The following is a 15,041-nucleotide window of genomic DNA, read 5'->3' on the forward strand; positions in this document are numbered from 1 at the left end:
GAGGGGTTCCAGGTAGGGAAGAGGTGCAGACATAGTACAAAGCCGCATCTACATACAAGTCCAGAATCCCTACAACCACACAGTGAGGCCGCCAGGGTGAGTGGGAAATGAGCTGGAACAGAGCCAGCCTACAGAGGGCCGAAGCAAGCCAGGTGCCCAGGACCCATCATTTGAGGAGACAATCGCTGTTGGGCCCCTGTAAGTACAAGCTCAGCACCTGAACATGAGTGCCTCCCTTGCCCTGCCTGGTTCTGGCTCTGCCACAAGGACCCTACTAGGTAGGACGGAAAAGAATGCGAGCCACAGTCTAGATAGGAAAGCATTTGTCTCATCCAAGGGCTTCTTTTCTCTCTCTCTCTTTTTTTTTTTTTTTTTGTATAAGGGGCCTGGAAGGCAAATCAAGAGCAATAGGAATTTTCTTTTCTTTCCCACTAACTCAGAAGTCACAAAGTGCTGTGAAAGTTTCTAGTCTCATGCTTTTCCCATAAGCACCTTCCAGCAGAGTACAGAGTCGGGCAGGAAGGAGCCTTCCTTGGCTACACAGTGGGCACCGTGGGTCCCTGATAATGTGCTAAAATGTGAGGAGTGCTTGAAGAGTTGAGTGCGCTTTGGGGGGAAACCTTCTAACGGAATGCATCAACACGGGGAACCTCTTCCCCTGAAGTAAGTATTTCCTTTGAGAGGTGTTTTACCTTGTGGAGAACATGAGGAAAAGATCTGCAATAGCCTATCTTTTGTTGGCCACTCTTCTCTTTCCTGAATGCTCTGAAGTTCCCTCTCTGGGCTCATCAAGCTGTGAGAAGGGACGTTTGCTGTTCCACAGAACTCTCTGCCCCAGGGGTAACTTCCCATAATCTGCACTTCGATGCAGTGACCATGAGCTCCACGTGCTCTTTGAACTCTTGAAATTGGCTGGTGCGACTGAGGAGCTGGATTCAGGACTGTGGTTCGCTAATTTCAATTTAAGCTTTAATAGCTACCTATGGCTAGTGGCTGCCCCATCGGACAGCACGTAGATAGATAAAGTGAAAACAAAAAAGTTAGGGGTCCTTTGTGGATTTCAGAGAACCCAGAAAATATTCCAAATCTCCTAGCCTGGTACTAGTAGATCATGAAATCATCATCTCTACCCAAACACACAATGCTATCCATGGAGACACAAATGTGGTTTCTCTAGGACACAACGGAGCCAACGGGGAGGGGCTGACTGGAATCCTCACCACTGCTGTGGACTCCCACCATGGGACACTTCATATCTTACTGGAAAAAGCACAGACTAGGAGTGGGCTGGGCTGTTGCAGTGATACACGCTCAGTCAGTGTGGCAAGAACCCCCAACCAAAGGTAGAAATGCTGTCAAAGCAATGCCTCGGAACCCAGTCAGTACAGTGCGGGCCTTCTGTCCCTCGTTCTGCTTGAGAACTCTCTGTGTTCTGCATCCCTAGGAGGGGAGGGATGGCAGGAGCTCCACACAGCTAGCACAGAGAAAATGCATCCCCTCTAAAGCCAGTGAGGGGGCCCCCAAGATCCAGCCATACTCCCTCCCCTAGTTAGCCAGGGCCCTCTCTGGCCCAGGGGAGGGGAGGTCAGCCTCTGACTCCTCAGCCCCTCCATCACCCCAAGTGACCAGAATGCCGCCTCCTCGTGCACACGGCTGGAGGATTTGCACTAACACCCCCCACGTCACTGGATAGCAGAAAAGACTCACAATGAGCCTGCACAAGCGAAAGGATATTATCTCCATTTTATAGACAAGAACACCAAGGTAGAGCGAAGGGATCTGGCTGTGGCCACGCTGCTAACAGCACAGTGGTGACTCAGGGCATTGCTCGTCGCATTCCAGGGCAGCCTGTAATTTCCCAGTGTGACCGTGAGCCCAACCACGCTACAGGTTGGGAAATGTGTTTGAATGAGCTAAGCTGAGACTACCGTCCTTGTTAAAAGCATCTTTGCACACAGCTGGTGATTATCTGAGAGGACCAGCCTTGCACCCCCAAACACCACAGGCTATTTTGATAGAGTTGGTCAAACCAGCCCATGGTTGACAGGGCCTGAGCTTGAGACTACAAAGGGGTCCGTCCAGACAGCAGCCATGGAGAGGCCCCTCCGTCACTAAGAGACAAGCAAAAGCTAGTCATCACCTGAGCTGCTCACAGAACTCTGTCAGGGTCTTTGATGCTGGTGGATAATGTGAATCAAAAGGTGACCTGCATGGGGATACCTTCCTTGCTGCCTTGCGTCCCTCTGCCCCTTCCCCCATCCCGCCCTCCTCACCCAGTTTCGGCCCTGCCTTTATGTGTCTTCATTCATGATTCAGGTGCTGGGGATACGGCTTGCCTCCATGAAGCTTACATTCTAGAAAGGAGGTAGATCGCACAGTAAAAGATATTAATAGACAGTGGATACGGTAGTGCTGAGTGGAGGGAAAAAAAAGAAAATAGGACAGGAGGATACGAGGTGCCAAGGGTCCGGGGAATGGTGGAGTTGTACACAGAGTAGCCAGGAAGGGCCTCAGTGAGAAGTTGCCTTTTAATTAGACATGAGATATATTTTTCTCATATGCTGTGGTTGCTTTTTTTTTTTTTTAAGGTAGGACATTTCATCATGATTTTGAGATGGCCCTAGTAATCTGGTCCTTCACCACCCTGCTTTTCAAATGTAGAGAGGGAAAATGACTCCTTTTCTTTAACAAATAACAAGTTCCTCTTGGCAAGGAACAAGAGATGGGGAGGGATTTTTTTTTTAAATACTTAAGGAACAGATTGAGCAAAGTATGGATTTTATTTGGATCATGATCTCGAAAAACATCTACAGAAACAGCGTCTGAGACAACTGAGGAAAGAGATGCCAACTGGAAATTTGAGGAAATCTTAAGAGCAAAACTTCAGGTGTGATAATAATGTGATTCTTCTTTTTAAAAAAAGAACACTTGCATTTTAGAGATAAGTACTAAACATTTTTGTACAAAGCAATCTGATGCCTGGGATTTGCTTTAAAATAATCTGGGGTGGGGGCTGAAGGGGGTGGCAGGTGGTAGCAGAGTTAGAACACCGTGGATCATGAATGCGCGACTGCTTAGCTGGCTGTCGGCTAATGGGTAGGGCTAATGGGTACGGGAGGTTTGTTATCCTTCCCCTCCTTCTACTTTTGGACGTCTCAATTTTTCCATAATAAAAGAGTTAAAACAATGGAAACATACTACCAATCATCCAAACTGTTAATAACAAGCTAATAATAACCCCTGAACTACAATGACAACAGTGTTTGGAAGTTAAAGCACAGATTCAGTCTGTGGTTTGTTTGGCTTCCAATTTCTGTACTGGATTCTTTTCCAAGAAAATACCACAACGGTCAGCATCAACTGGAAGGTTCAACATTCCCTCTCCACTCCCAGAGCTCATGCTCACGTCTTCCGCCAGTGAGATGGTGGGCTCACAAACTTAGAGGATGAGGAAGAGGTAGCACCAAAAGAGCCTCCAGTGCAAAAGGCCAGCAAGCTACCAAAAAGCCACCTGGAGTCCCAAAGGTTTTTAAGCAATTCAAACTTCATTGTAAGAGTGACATTAGGATGCAGGGTTGGGGAAGCAGATAAAAGCAGCAGGAACAGCTCAGCCACGCGCGGAGAACTACAGAACAGAATGGTTCATATTCTGGGATGCCAGGGGCTGAGGAGACCCAAGGGGGATTCGTGCAGAATAATGAGTGTTCAGTAATAAAGAAATATGCTCAAATGGGAATAAAAGATCAAATACCCAACACAGCACTGCGGTTTGTGTTGGGGTGTCCCTCTAGGACAGTATTTTCCTGCAGACGAGAACATGAGTCTAACCCTGGTCCTGGTGACAGAACTTCTGATTGGATGAACTTAGGTTGCCCCTTTTGACATGCTCTTTTTACATATTCATTCTATCGCAAATGGACCACCTATGAGTTAAATTTTCTAGGGCAAGGTGGGTAATATTAAAATCACACATTTCCCTCTAGTTTTGAAAGATACTTGTTACAAAAAATTTGGAAAATAAAAACATACAAGAGGGGGAAAATCTCATCTCCTAGGCACAGCCAGTAACACCTCATGTCTTTACTTCTAGTTTTTTCCCTAGAATGACTTCTTTGATGTCTCCCATTTCTGTGTTTTCTCTTCCTGGCAGTCTGTTAATTTTATTGGATACTGAGGCCTGGTCCTCCAATTTTCCTATTTTTTTCCCCTCTCAAATTCTCTGTTTCCCTTTACATGTGATTTTACTTTTTCTCCTAACTCTTCTATTTTTTTCCCATTTCTATCATGATTTTAATACTCATTTCTTTGTTCACTAGATACTAAGAAAAAAAAGTCTTGTTTTATGCTTGTGACATCTCTTTTTGAAGATATTAATGAGTTTTTTTCCTGGAAATTTTCTGTTCCTTCAATGATGTTTCAGGGAATATACATTTTTTTCTTTCTTTTTATTTCATATACATATTAGAATCTTCTCTTAAATATTCAGGGACCTTCTCTGCCCACTCATCCAAGCGGGAGACACTATAAAACTGAAAGCTCTCTGCACATAGAGGGCTTGTTGACAATTCTCTACAGGGACTCTGCTGGGTCATTTCATTGTGGATCCTTCCCCATTACCAGTATCTTCAAATCTCTTCTTGGCCTGTTTGGATTTTTATAGAAAAGGCTCTTCTAATCCCTGCAGGGAAGATAGAACGCTAAAAGCCAAGCACAGGAAGAAGACTAAGAGTCAACATTTTGTAATATTTTACTTTACATCTTGATTTTAGGATTTTAAGCCCCAATCTCAACTGTGCTTGGGATCCCTGGATCCAGAGATTGTTCTGATTGTTCATTTTTATATATTTTTCCATCTTTTTAAAACATTTGAGATCATGTACATTTCTATATCCTTTTCCTTCATTTTTTTTCAAGAAATCATGCCTTCGATACATAATTATTTTTGTCTAGGAAAAAGGAACTCCCCGCCCAAATCTTCCAAAATGTCTGGTTTTGGTTTCAAAGGCAGTGGAAGTGGCCAACCTGAAGCCTAGTTGCTAGACTCATTAGCCCCACCTTGTGGCTCGTACTGGAAAAGGTGGGCAAGCTGGAAAAAAACACAATGAAAAAACTCACATTTGGAAAAAGCTATCTATTCCAGAACATTGTTCAAAGTATCTCCAATTCAGATATATTTTTAAAGGTTTTATTTATTTATTCATGAGACACATACACACACAGAGAGAGAGAGAGAGAGAGAGAGAGAGGCAGAGACACAGGCAGAGGGAGAAGCAGGCCCCACACAGGGAGCCCAACGTGGGACTTGATCCCAGGACTCCAGGATCACACCCTGGGCAGAAGGCAGCGCTAAACCACTGAGCCACCCAGGGATCCCCAGTATGTCCAATTCAAAGACAAACTATGTCTTTAAAACCAAACGTCTGCATCCACATCTCACATCTCTAACCACAATCGCCAATGACCTCCGTATTATTAAATATAATGGTTACTGTGGATCATGCTCCTTCTAAAAGCATTTCTCTTGACTTCCTCTACTTTTTCCTCCTACTACATTACCAATCCTTCTGAGTCTCCTTTTCTACTTGTTCCTCCTCCTAATTAGGTACTAGGCCACTAAATACTGTCATGCCTCAGAGTCAGGCCCAGACTAGTTAGTAACCTGGATCTCATCTCACTAGACGGTCTACTGCCCTCCCATGGAGTTAAATGCCTATATGCAAACAACTCCCAAATTTCTATTTCCACTCTGAACTAAACTCATAATCAATTGCCATGACATCTCTAATGACTATTAGGCATTTTTGAACTCAATTTGATTCCCAACTGCCCAATCTTGTTCTACCCTGAACCTCCCCATCCTAATGAACCGTAACCACAGTCCAAAAGCCCAGGAATCCCCTCCCTTTTCTGACTTCACATTAATACAGCAGCAAGTCTGGTTGGCTTTTCATCCAAAACCTACCCAAATCCAGCACTGTAGCCCAAGCTCTACCACCATAGTTACTGGCCGCATGGCTCCCTGTGACAATTTTCCTAAATGTCTCCCTGACTCCACTCTCATTTCCTTCAACCCACTTTCCACATTGTTGTAGCACTAGGTGTCTTCTTAAAGTGAAAACTGTATCCGGTCAATCCCCCACATTAACCCGAATACCTTCCCTTTTGTTCCTAAGACTAAAATCCAGACTCTTACCAACCATGGCCTTTAAGATGCTACTACTATGCATGTCCTGGTCTCTATCTCTTTGAGTTCACCTCTTTCTACTTGCTCCCTTGCTTGTTGGATTCCTCTCACATCTGCCTTTCTAATCTGCAAAGAAACCAAAAAAAGTGCATTTCTGCTTTAGAACCTTTGCACCAGCTATTCGTTTTGCCTATAATGCCCAATCCTCTGATCCTTGCACAGACAACTCCTACATGTTATTCGAGTCTCCAGCCAAAGCCACCTCTTCTGTGTGGCTTTTCCTCACCAACCTCTTCTGGCTCTCAATCCACCCTAGTCATTCAGCAAGATAAGCATGCTCCTTGACTTGTAGGTAAACCCATCTCTTAAAAATAACAAGATACAGGTCATGCAGTAGTTACATATCTGTTAATGTTTCTAATTGACCACAATGTCACATTCAATTAAACAGCTGCTAACCACCTTCTATGAATAAGGCTGTATGGGAAATAAGATGGTTCTACTCCAACCTTCTTAAAGCTTCTCCTACTTGTGTCCTGGTCATAAGGATACCAATACTCAAAAGGCACTGCCTAAAATTTGTAAGGACTCTAGGAAGTTCTCTCCCAGCCCATCACTATCTTAATAATTATGTTTTCCCCACACATAGTCTATAGGATGTAAAATCCCATTTAAGGGCTTACCTGCACATGTCTTCGGAGTGTTTAACTTGAGTCCCAGGCCTGAGGGTCACTTTGGTACCCCTCCCTCTCACACACTGTTCATTATCTCTCCTTGGCATCCTTGAAATACATGACCTCAGCCATCTTTTTAGGACAAGCTGTCCTCGTTGTTCACTGAACATTGTCCATGTGTTCCACGTGCCTGATAACAATCCTACTTTTTCTGTCCTTTCTTTCTACCTTCAAAGGGAACAGAATGTATCCAGCCACAAGTGCATTTCAACAAGACACAATTTGAGTGAGACTCAGCCTCAAAAAACAGGAAATGATCTGGTTTGCTTCTTGGCCAAGAGTAAAGACACAGATACAAGGTGACTTCTCATTAGAACTGTGGCCATGGAATAAAGAAAAGATTTGCCGATGGGGCTCTATCTCCTCATCTAGCAAATGAGACAGATAGACAAGATGATCTAAATCTAGGACATGAAGTCACTCGAGAGACCTTTTCAAACTCCGAGAGGAACCCCAACCTTAGCCCCTAATGGGAGAGGGCTTCAATGATCTCCAGCATTTTCTCCATGCAGGACTCAGCTTAGACCCACAACTACTTCAAACTCCTATGTCACAGGCCTCTCATTCCAAATGATGAGGATGTATACTCACTTTGGTCCACTCGGGGCCATCATAAGACCTCCCCACCAAAACAAAACTGGAAGGACTGGCTCGGGCCTGAAGACCATATGGTAGTGGATACTGAACGTGACACAACCAGGCCTTCGACAAGCTCTCAACTCTATGTTGAGTTTTCGTGCTGAAGAGCAAAGTCTATCACACTTATCCCACAAATCAGAAAGTTATTTTTGAAATGGGACTGTATGACTCTCTCAGAGGAGTAAATTTCAGCTAAGAATTCTTAGAGAGCAGCAATATCTACAAGGCAAAGGCAGGGGAGCCACTTAAGACATCTATCCCCCTCTCCCGGTGTCTTTAGACCTGGTCACACAGACCTTGGCAAACATTAGGAATTTGAAATAGTCGAACGTCAGTCTAGTCTTGCATGGAGAAAATGCTGGAGATCATGGACCCACGTAGTCGTGGCTCTGTCATCAAGTCACTCTGTCTTACCCAGACTGCTCTGCAGAGACATTTTCCTGTTGGAAAGCATGGGAGTGGGTAGATGGTATTTCCTTCTAACCAGGCTTAGCTCAGCTCACCAATGAGGCAGAGCTAGGGTTTCAGAGACCACCAGTCAACACTTCCTCCTTCCTATGCCCTTTCCAGAAAACACCTCATACACTCCCATTCTCCCAGCCTAATTAACCTGATTAATGTTTATTGAGGCTTAGTGAATGAGAAACTCTATATGCCTCACACAGGGGGTGAAGAAAGCAAGCAAACAAGTGTTTCTTTGATGTAGAACTTCAATTACTCACATAAGCTTATGTCTCACTGTCTAATAATATTTTAATAAAGATGCCAGATAAACCTGAGCTAAATGACAATTTAAAATCCTGCTCCGAGTACACAAATATATTAAGTACTAATATACCTGCCACATGCAAGAACAAAGTAATGTGTATTGTAATATCCCAGGACTGTGTATGCATCAGATTTTCTGTCTGGCAAGGTGAAGGGAGCACTTTGGATGAAGGTTGTGTCTATTTAAGAGACAAATTCAAAGACTACCCAGGGATTGTAGAAATTTACTTTTGTTTACAAAAACAGAGGCTATTATCTTTATAAGTAAAGCAAAATATTCTGGCTCATTTTAAGCAAGTCAGGGTGCCTTTTGGTTTTTTGTTTGTTTTTTTCGGTGGAAACAGGCTTTTATTTTTTTTTTGTAATAAATTTATTTTTTATTGGTGTTCAATTTGCCAACATACAGAATAACACCCAGTGCTCATCCCGTCAAGTGCTCCCCTCAGTGCCCGTCACCCATTCACCCCCACCCCCTGCCCTCCTCCCCTTCCACCACCCCTAGTTCGTTTCCCAGAGTTAGGAGTCTTTATGTTCTGTCTCCCTCACTGATATTTCCCACACATTTCTTCTCCCTTCCTTTATATTCCCTTTCACTATTATTTATATTCCCCAAATGAATGAGAACATATAATGTTTGTCCTTCTCCGATTGACTTATTTCATTCAGCATAATACCCTCCAGTTCCATCCATGTTGAAGCAAATGGTGGGTATTTGTCATTTCTAATGGCTGAGTAATATTCCATTCAGTATACATAAACCACAAACAGTATATTCCATTGTATACATAGACCACATCTTCTTTATCCATTCATCTTTCGATGGACACCGAGGCTCCTTACACAGTTTGGCTATTGTGGACATTGCTGCTAGAAACACTGGGGTGCAGGTGTCCTGGCGTTTCATTGCATCTGCATCTTTGGGGTAAATCCCCAACAGTGCAATTGCTGGGTCGTAGGGCAGGTCTATTTTTAACTCTTTGAGGAACCTCCACACAGTTTTCCAGAGTGGCTGCACCAGTTCACATTCCCACCAACAGTGTAAGAGGGTTCCCTTTTCTCCACATCCTCTCCAACATTTGCGGTTTCCTGCCTTGTTAATTTTCCCCATTCTCACTGGTGTGAGGTGGGATCTCATTGTGGTTTTGATTTGTATTTCCCTGATGGCAAGTGATGCAGAGCATTTTCTCATGTGCGTGTTGGCCATGTCTATGTCTTCCTCTGTGAGATTTCTGTTCATGTCTTTTGCCCATTTCATGATTGGATTGTTTGTTTCTTTGCTGTTGAGTTTAATAAGTTCTTTATAGATCTTGGAAACTAGCCCTTTATCTGATAGGTCATTTGCAAATATCTTCTCCCATTCTGTAGGTTGTCTTTTAGTTTTGTTGACTGTATCCTTTGCTGTGCAAAAGCTTCTTATCTTGATGAAGTCCCAATAGTTCATTTTTGCTTTTGTTTCTTTTGCCTTCATGGATGTATCTTGCAAGAAGTTACTGTGGCCAAGTTCAAAAAGGTTGTTGCCTCTGTTCTCTAGGATTTTGATGGACTCTTGTCTCACATTTAGATCTCTCATCCATTTTGAGTTTATCTTTGTGTATGGTGAAAGAGAGTGGTCCAGTTTCATTCTTCTGCATGTGGATGTCCAATTTTCCCAGCACCATTTATTGAAGAGACCGGATTTCTTCCAATGGATAGTCTTTCCCCCTTTATCGAATATTAGTTCAGGGTCCACTTCTGGGTTCTCTATTCTGTTCCACTGATCTATGTGTCTGTTTTTGTGCCAGTACCACACTGTCTTGATGACCACAGCTTTGTAGTACAACCTGAAATCTGGCATTGTGATGCCCCCAGATATGGTTTTCTTTTTTAAAATTCCCCTGGCTATTCGGGGTCTTTTCTGATTCCACACAAATCTTAAAATAATTTGTTCTAACTCTCTGAAGAAAGTCCATGGCATTTTGATAGGGATTGCATTAAACTTGTAAATTGCCCTGGGTAACATTGACATTTTCACAATATTAATTCTGCCAATCCATGAGCATGGATTTTAGAGTATAGATCCTTTACCTCTTTGGTTAGGTTTATTCCTAGGTATCTTATGCTTTTGGGGGCAATTGTAAATGGGATTGACTCCTTAATTTCTCTTTCTTCAGTCTCATTGTTAGTGTATAGAAATGCCACTGACTTCTGGGCATTGATTTTGTATCCTGCCATGCTACCAAATTGCTGTATGAGTTCTAGAAATCTTGGGGTGTTTGTTTTTGAGATATAACTGACATACATTATATTAGTTTCAGGTATACAACACGATGATTTGATATTTGTATCTATTGTGACATGATCACCATGGTAAGATTAGTTAACATCCATCACCACACATGGCTATAAATTTTTCTTTGATAAGAACTTTAAACTTATGGATAAAGAAGATGTGGTCTATGTGTACAATGGAATATTACTCAGCCATTAGATACGACAAATACCCACCATTTACTTCAACATGGATAGAACTGGAGGGTATTATGCTGAGCGAGGTAAGTCAATAGGACAAGGACAAACAATATATGGTCTCATTCATTTGGGGAATATAAAAAATAGTGGAAGGGAATAAAAGGGAAAGGAAAGAAAATGAATGGGAAATATCAGTGAGGGAGACAGAACATGATAGACTCCTAACTCTGGGAAACAAACAAGGGGTAGTGGAAGGGGAGGTGGGCGGGGGGACAGAGTGACTGGGTGACAGGCACTGAGGGGGGGCGCTTGGCAGGATGAGCACTGGGTGTTATGCTATATGTTGGCAAATCGAACTCCAATAAAAAAAAATACAAAAAATTTTTGAAAAACATATAAATAAAAATTTTTAAAAAAGAACTTAAGCTCTACTCTATTATCAACTTTCAAATATACAATACAGTATTACCTATAGTCACCATGCTGTGCGTGATATCCCATGACTTATTACTTATAACTGGACATTTGTACCTTTTGACTATCCTCACCCATTCCACCCACCACCAACGCCAAAATGTCTTTCTACATTTGTTTCAGCCACAGAATTAAATATGCCATGTGTACGTCTCATTAAAAAACAAAACAAAAAAACAATGTAATAGAGGAAAATGAGTGAGAGATTTATGGAATCAGGAACCATGGTTTTCAGCCTCAGTTCCAGTAATTACCAACAAAACTGCCTCAGGCTACTGATCTCACACCTGAGTTTTATCCTTATCTTCACCATCACTACCATCATTTTCACCTTACAGATAAGGAAATTCATACCATCTCCCTGCCCACTGTGAGATCCAGACCCAGTCCTGTCTTTGAAAGTGTTTTATTATCAGCTTCATAGAGTACACATCAGACACTGATTCATTCTAGCAGGAACATTTTCCATTGTCCACAAATTAATACGTATCAAGAGCCTTAAAAGGTTCATACCCGGTAAAACAAAATGGAACACAGGTAATGGGTATACAGAAGTTTGTCATACTATTCTCTTTGCTTCTATTGTATGCTTGAAGTTTTCCATAAGGGTTTCTTTTTAAGTTTTTATAACTAGTTGATTCATTACTTTTTACTTCCCTTCTTAAGGTGTAGAATGTTTTCAAATTGCTATGATTTTTCTGGTTTTCCATGTGTACAATCCAAAGTTATCTGATGAGTTTCTCTCAAGAGGTTCCTGTCAATTCTTACCGAGATCTTTCTTAAAAGGGTGCCCTAGATCTGCCCCCAAAAACAGATCAATAAACCAGAGGTCTCCTTTGGGAAGCAGGAAGAGGAGCTACCTTGGGAAGCCTGACTTTTCTCTAGCTGGTATCACATCATAAGAGCCTCTATAGCTGTGCTCTCAAACTGGTCTAAGTGTAGGCTAGGGTAGTTTATAGTGTGGGCATTAAAGCATCTGACCCCATCCTTATTCTGCATTTAAAATTTGAGGTTGGAAATCATTGGTCCTCACGGCTCTTGTCTTTTCTCGTCCGTTGCTGCTAAACCAAAGTCATTCTGATTCTTATCCCATTTGCACATCACCTCCCTCCCCCTCTTTCTTTAAAAGCTTTCAAAAATCCTATAAGTTTGTTCTAAAATTTTACAGTGCTATGCTGTGGGTTGGATCTCTCTTCTTCATTCCTTGGGCAATCAGCATATCCTTTTAATCTGAAAACTCACATCATCAGCTTTGGAAGATTTTCTTGTATTATTTTTGTAAGTTCCTGCCATCAGTCTTTGTTCTCTCGGTTAGGAACTCTTATCAGACAGATGCTGAACCTTTGAGAGTAATCCTCGCTGTCTCCTATCATTCTTTCACATTCTCAGTATTTTTGCTTTTTTGTTCTACTTTCCAACTACTTGGTTTCCTTCTTTTACTTCCCAAGATTTCCTCAACCCCATCTTTCAATTTTACTCTTCAATTTTCATCTCAGCAAATCGGATTTTAACTCCCAGGAGCTCTAATTAACCAATTGTTCTTCTCCCACAGCATGTTGTTCTTGTTGAGTAGATGTCATATCCGTGAAATCTCAGAGAACATTAAGAGTTTGTTCTACGCTGTTTTCCTTCATTCAGTTCACACACCTGATTTGCCATGTGTTCTATTTACATGCCTATGTGTCAGTCTGTCTATGTGATCCTGCCCACCCAGGAAGAAATAGTAAGTTACTTTCTGAAAGTGATTGAAACAAGGAACGTACTCAAGCGTATGAAGTGAGCCAGCTCACCTTCATAGAGTCGGAGTATAAAATATATTCCCTGAGCACAGGTAGGAAGTCTTCTGTCATGTCATCTGTTAGCTCCTCCAAGGCTGTTGAGCAGTTGCCAATGCAAGCGGACACGCCCTCCAGGGGCTCCGAGAGCTCCCCCTCCAACGCGCTCCACGTGGAGTACACAGGCCCATACTCTCTCAGCTCCACGAGGTACTCTAAAGGGAGAAGACACACTAGTTAAGACTTGGTGGATAATTAAGACCACCACTGGTATTACAGACTCAGTAATAACTGTAGCCAAGAGCTCTCTGCAGTAAGATGTGTTTCCTTGGCCATTCACCCACCAAGGCATGCTCTCCTTTAAACACAACATTGTGTATGATTTTTAAAAAATCTCTAAAAACTCATTTTATAGCTGACATCATAACGTCACCAGACTTCACCCCATAATGGGGATGCCATGCTTCTGGATGACGGGACCGCCATGCCTCTGGGGGAAGTGGGCGGAGCTACATCCACCAAATATCTTCAGAAATAACCCCTCGCCTGCTCATACAGTGAAGCAGTATTTTAGATCAGAAAGGACGAATACCCACCATTTGCTTCGACGTGGATGGAACTGGAGGGTATTATGCTGAGTGAAATAAGTCAGTCGGAGAAGGACAATCATCATACAGTTTCACTCATACAGGGAATGTAAGAAATAGTAGAAGGGACTATAAGGGAAAGGAGGGGAACTGAGTGAGAAAAATTAGAGAGGGAGACAAACCATGAGAGACTCCTAACTCTGGGGAACAAACAAAGGGTTGTGGAAGGGGAGGTGGGTGGGGGGATGGGGTAGCTGGGTGACGGGCACTGAGGAGGGCACTTGATGGGATGAGCACTGCGTGTTATACTATATGTTGGCAAATCGAACTTAAGTAAAAACAAATGGGGAAAAAAGGCAGTATTTTAGCAGCAGCGGGAGGTAGAGTTTCACATAAGTTTAGGGGGATCTTTTTAAGGGAAAGAAAAAATTCAGTTGCAAAAGAAAAATCACAGAATTTTAGGAAATATTTTGATATGGATATGGTCTTACGTGGGCAGAATCACTCCCATTCAGAGGTCACCCCCAGCACCTTGGTGTCATCTGAATTTATTCCACATGTTCCTTAGATGTGGATGGTACTGAAAGCTATCTCTAGCACCTGCAGGCCCCATATAATACCATCAGTGGGTAGAGGAGAATGAAAGCACAGGGAACAAGGGCAAGTGTTGATTTATTTCCCTTTGAAAGAAAATCTAGCCCACCATTTGTCACCAGGATTCTTGCTATTACAATAAAATGTTGCCATTTTACCAAAATTTGCTTTTTTAAATTATCATTCCTATGAATGAAAGGAAGTTGAATCAGTGTCTTCATTTTTAAAGCTAACGTTGAGAGAGAGAGAGAGAAGTGGCAAAGCATCGGGGCTGAGAAGTGGCTGTTTGCCTGGGGGAAGCAAACAGAAGGGCCGAGGAGCAGGGCAAAAGAAGGAGCACAAAATTATACTCTGGTCACAATGACCTCCTCCCCTCCTTGTATTTATTTATTAGTGTTTTAAGTATGGTTTCATTCTGTCACGCCCGTATTTCTGCAGTTTGGTTCTCCTGAGCACACACGAATGTCATTTCTGCACACTGGTCCCTGGGCAAGATCAAGATCTCGACAAAGGGCTCACCTATTTCTTCTTTGATGATCCGCTGGGCTATTCGATCAATGGTTCCCAGCTTGAGTGCAAACGTATCTAAGTAGTCGCCTATGGCTGCAAACTCAAGAGGTCGACTCCTCAGCTTGTAGCCTCCGGTGACATGCTTGACAGACTCGCCCACTCTGGTCAGCAGCGCCATCCCTTGCTTCTTGTAGGCGTTCAGGTCCTAAAGGGTGACACATGAACAAGCAAACTCAAGGGGTCACTCGCTCCCACAGCCAGGACTCGGTAAGCCAACTCCTTTGGGTGGTTTCCTCTTTCAAGTAGAAGACTCCAAAAACAAGGTGCT

The 15,041-nt window shown here is 42.8% G+C and overlaps 1 protein-coding gene across 2 annotated transcripts in view; it reads right to left on the reverse strand.

The window, feature by feature from the left end:
* The window catches only part of SNX30 (sorting nexin family member 30), a 109,116-nt gene that overhangs the window by 19,286 nt on the left and 74,789 nt on the right, over positions 1 to 15,041 (reverse strand). For both annotated transcript variants that reach the window (XM_041761838.1, XM_041761839.1), the window contains exons 5-6: positions 14,723 to 14,918; positions 13,038 to 13,237 (exon numbers count right to left, since the gene is read on the reverse strand). In XM_041761838.1, the coding sequence (XP_041617772.1) occupies positions 13,038 to 13,237; positions 14,723 to 14,918 (396 nt within the window). The remainder of the gene's footprint in view (positions 1 to 13,037; positions 13,238 to 14,722; positions 14,919 to 15,041) is intronic.

This window comes from Vulpes lagopus, chromosome 7, assembly GCF_018345385.1.
Source record: "Vulpes lagopus strain Blue_001 chromosome 7, ASM1834538v1, whole genome shotgun sequence".
Lineage (NCBI taxonomy): Eukaryota > Metazoa > Chordata > Mammalia > Carnivora > Canidae > Vulpes > Vulpes lagopus.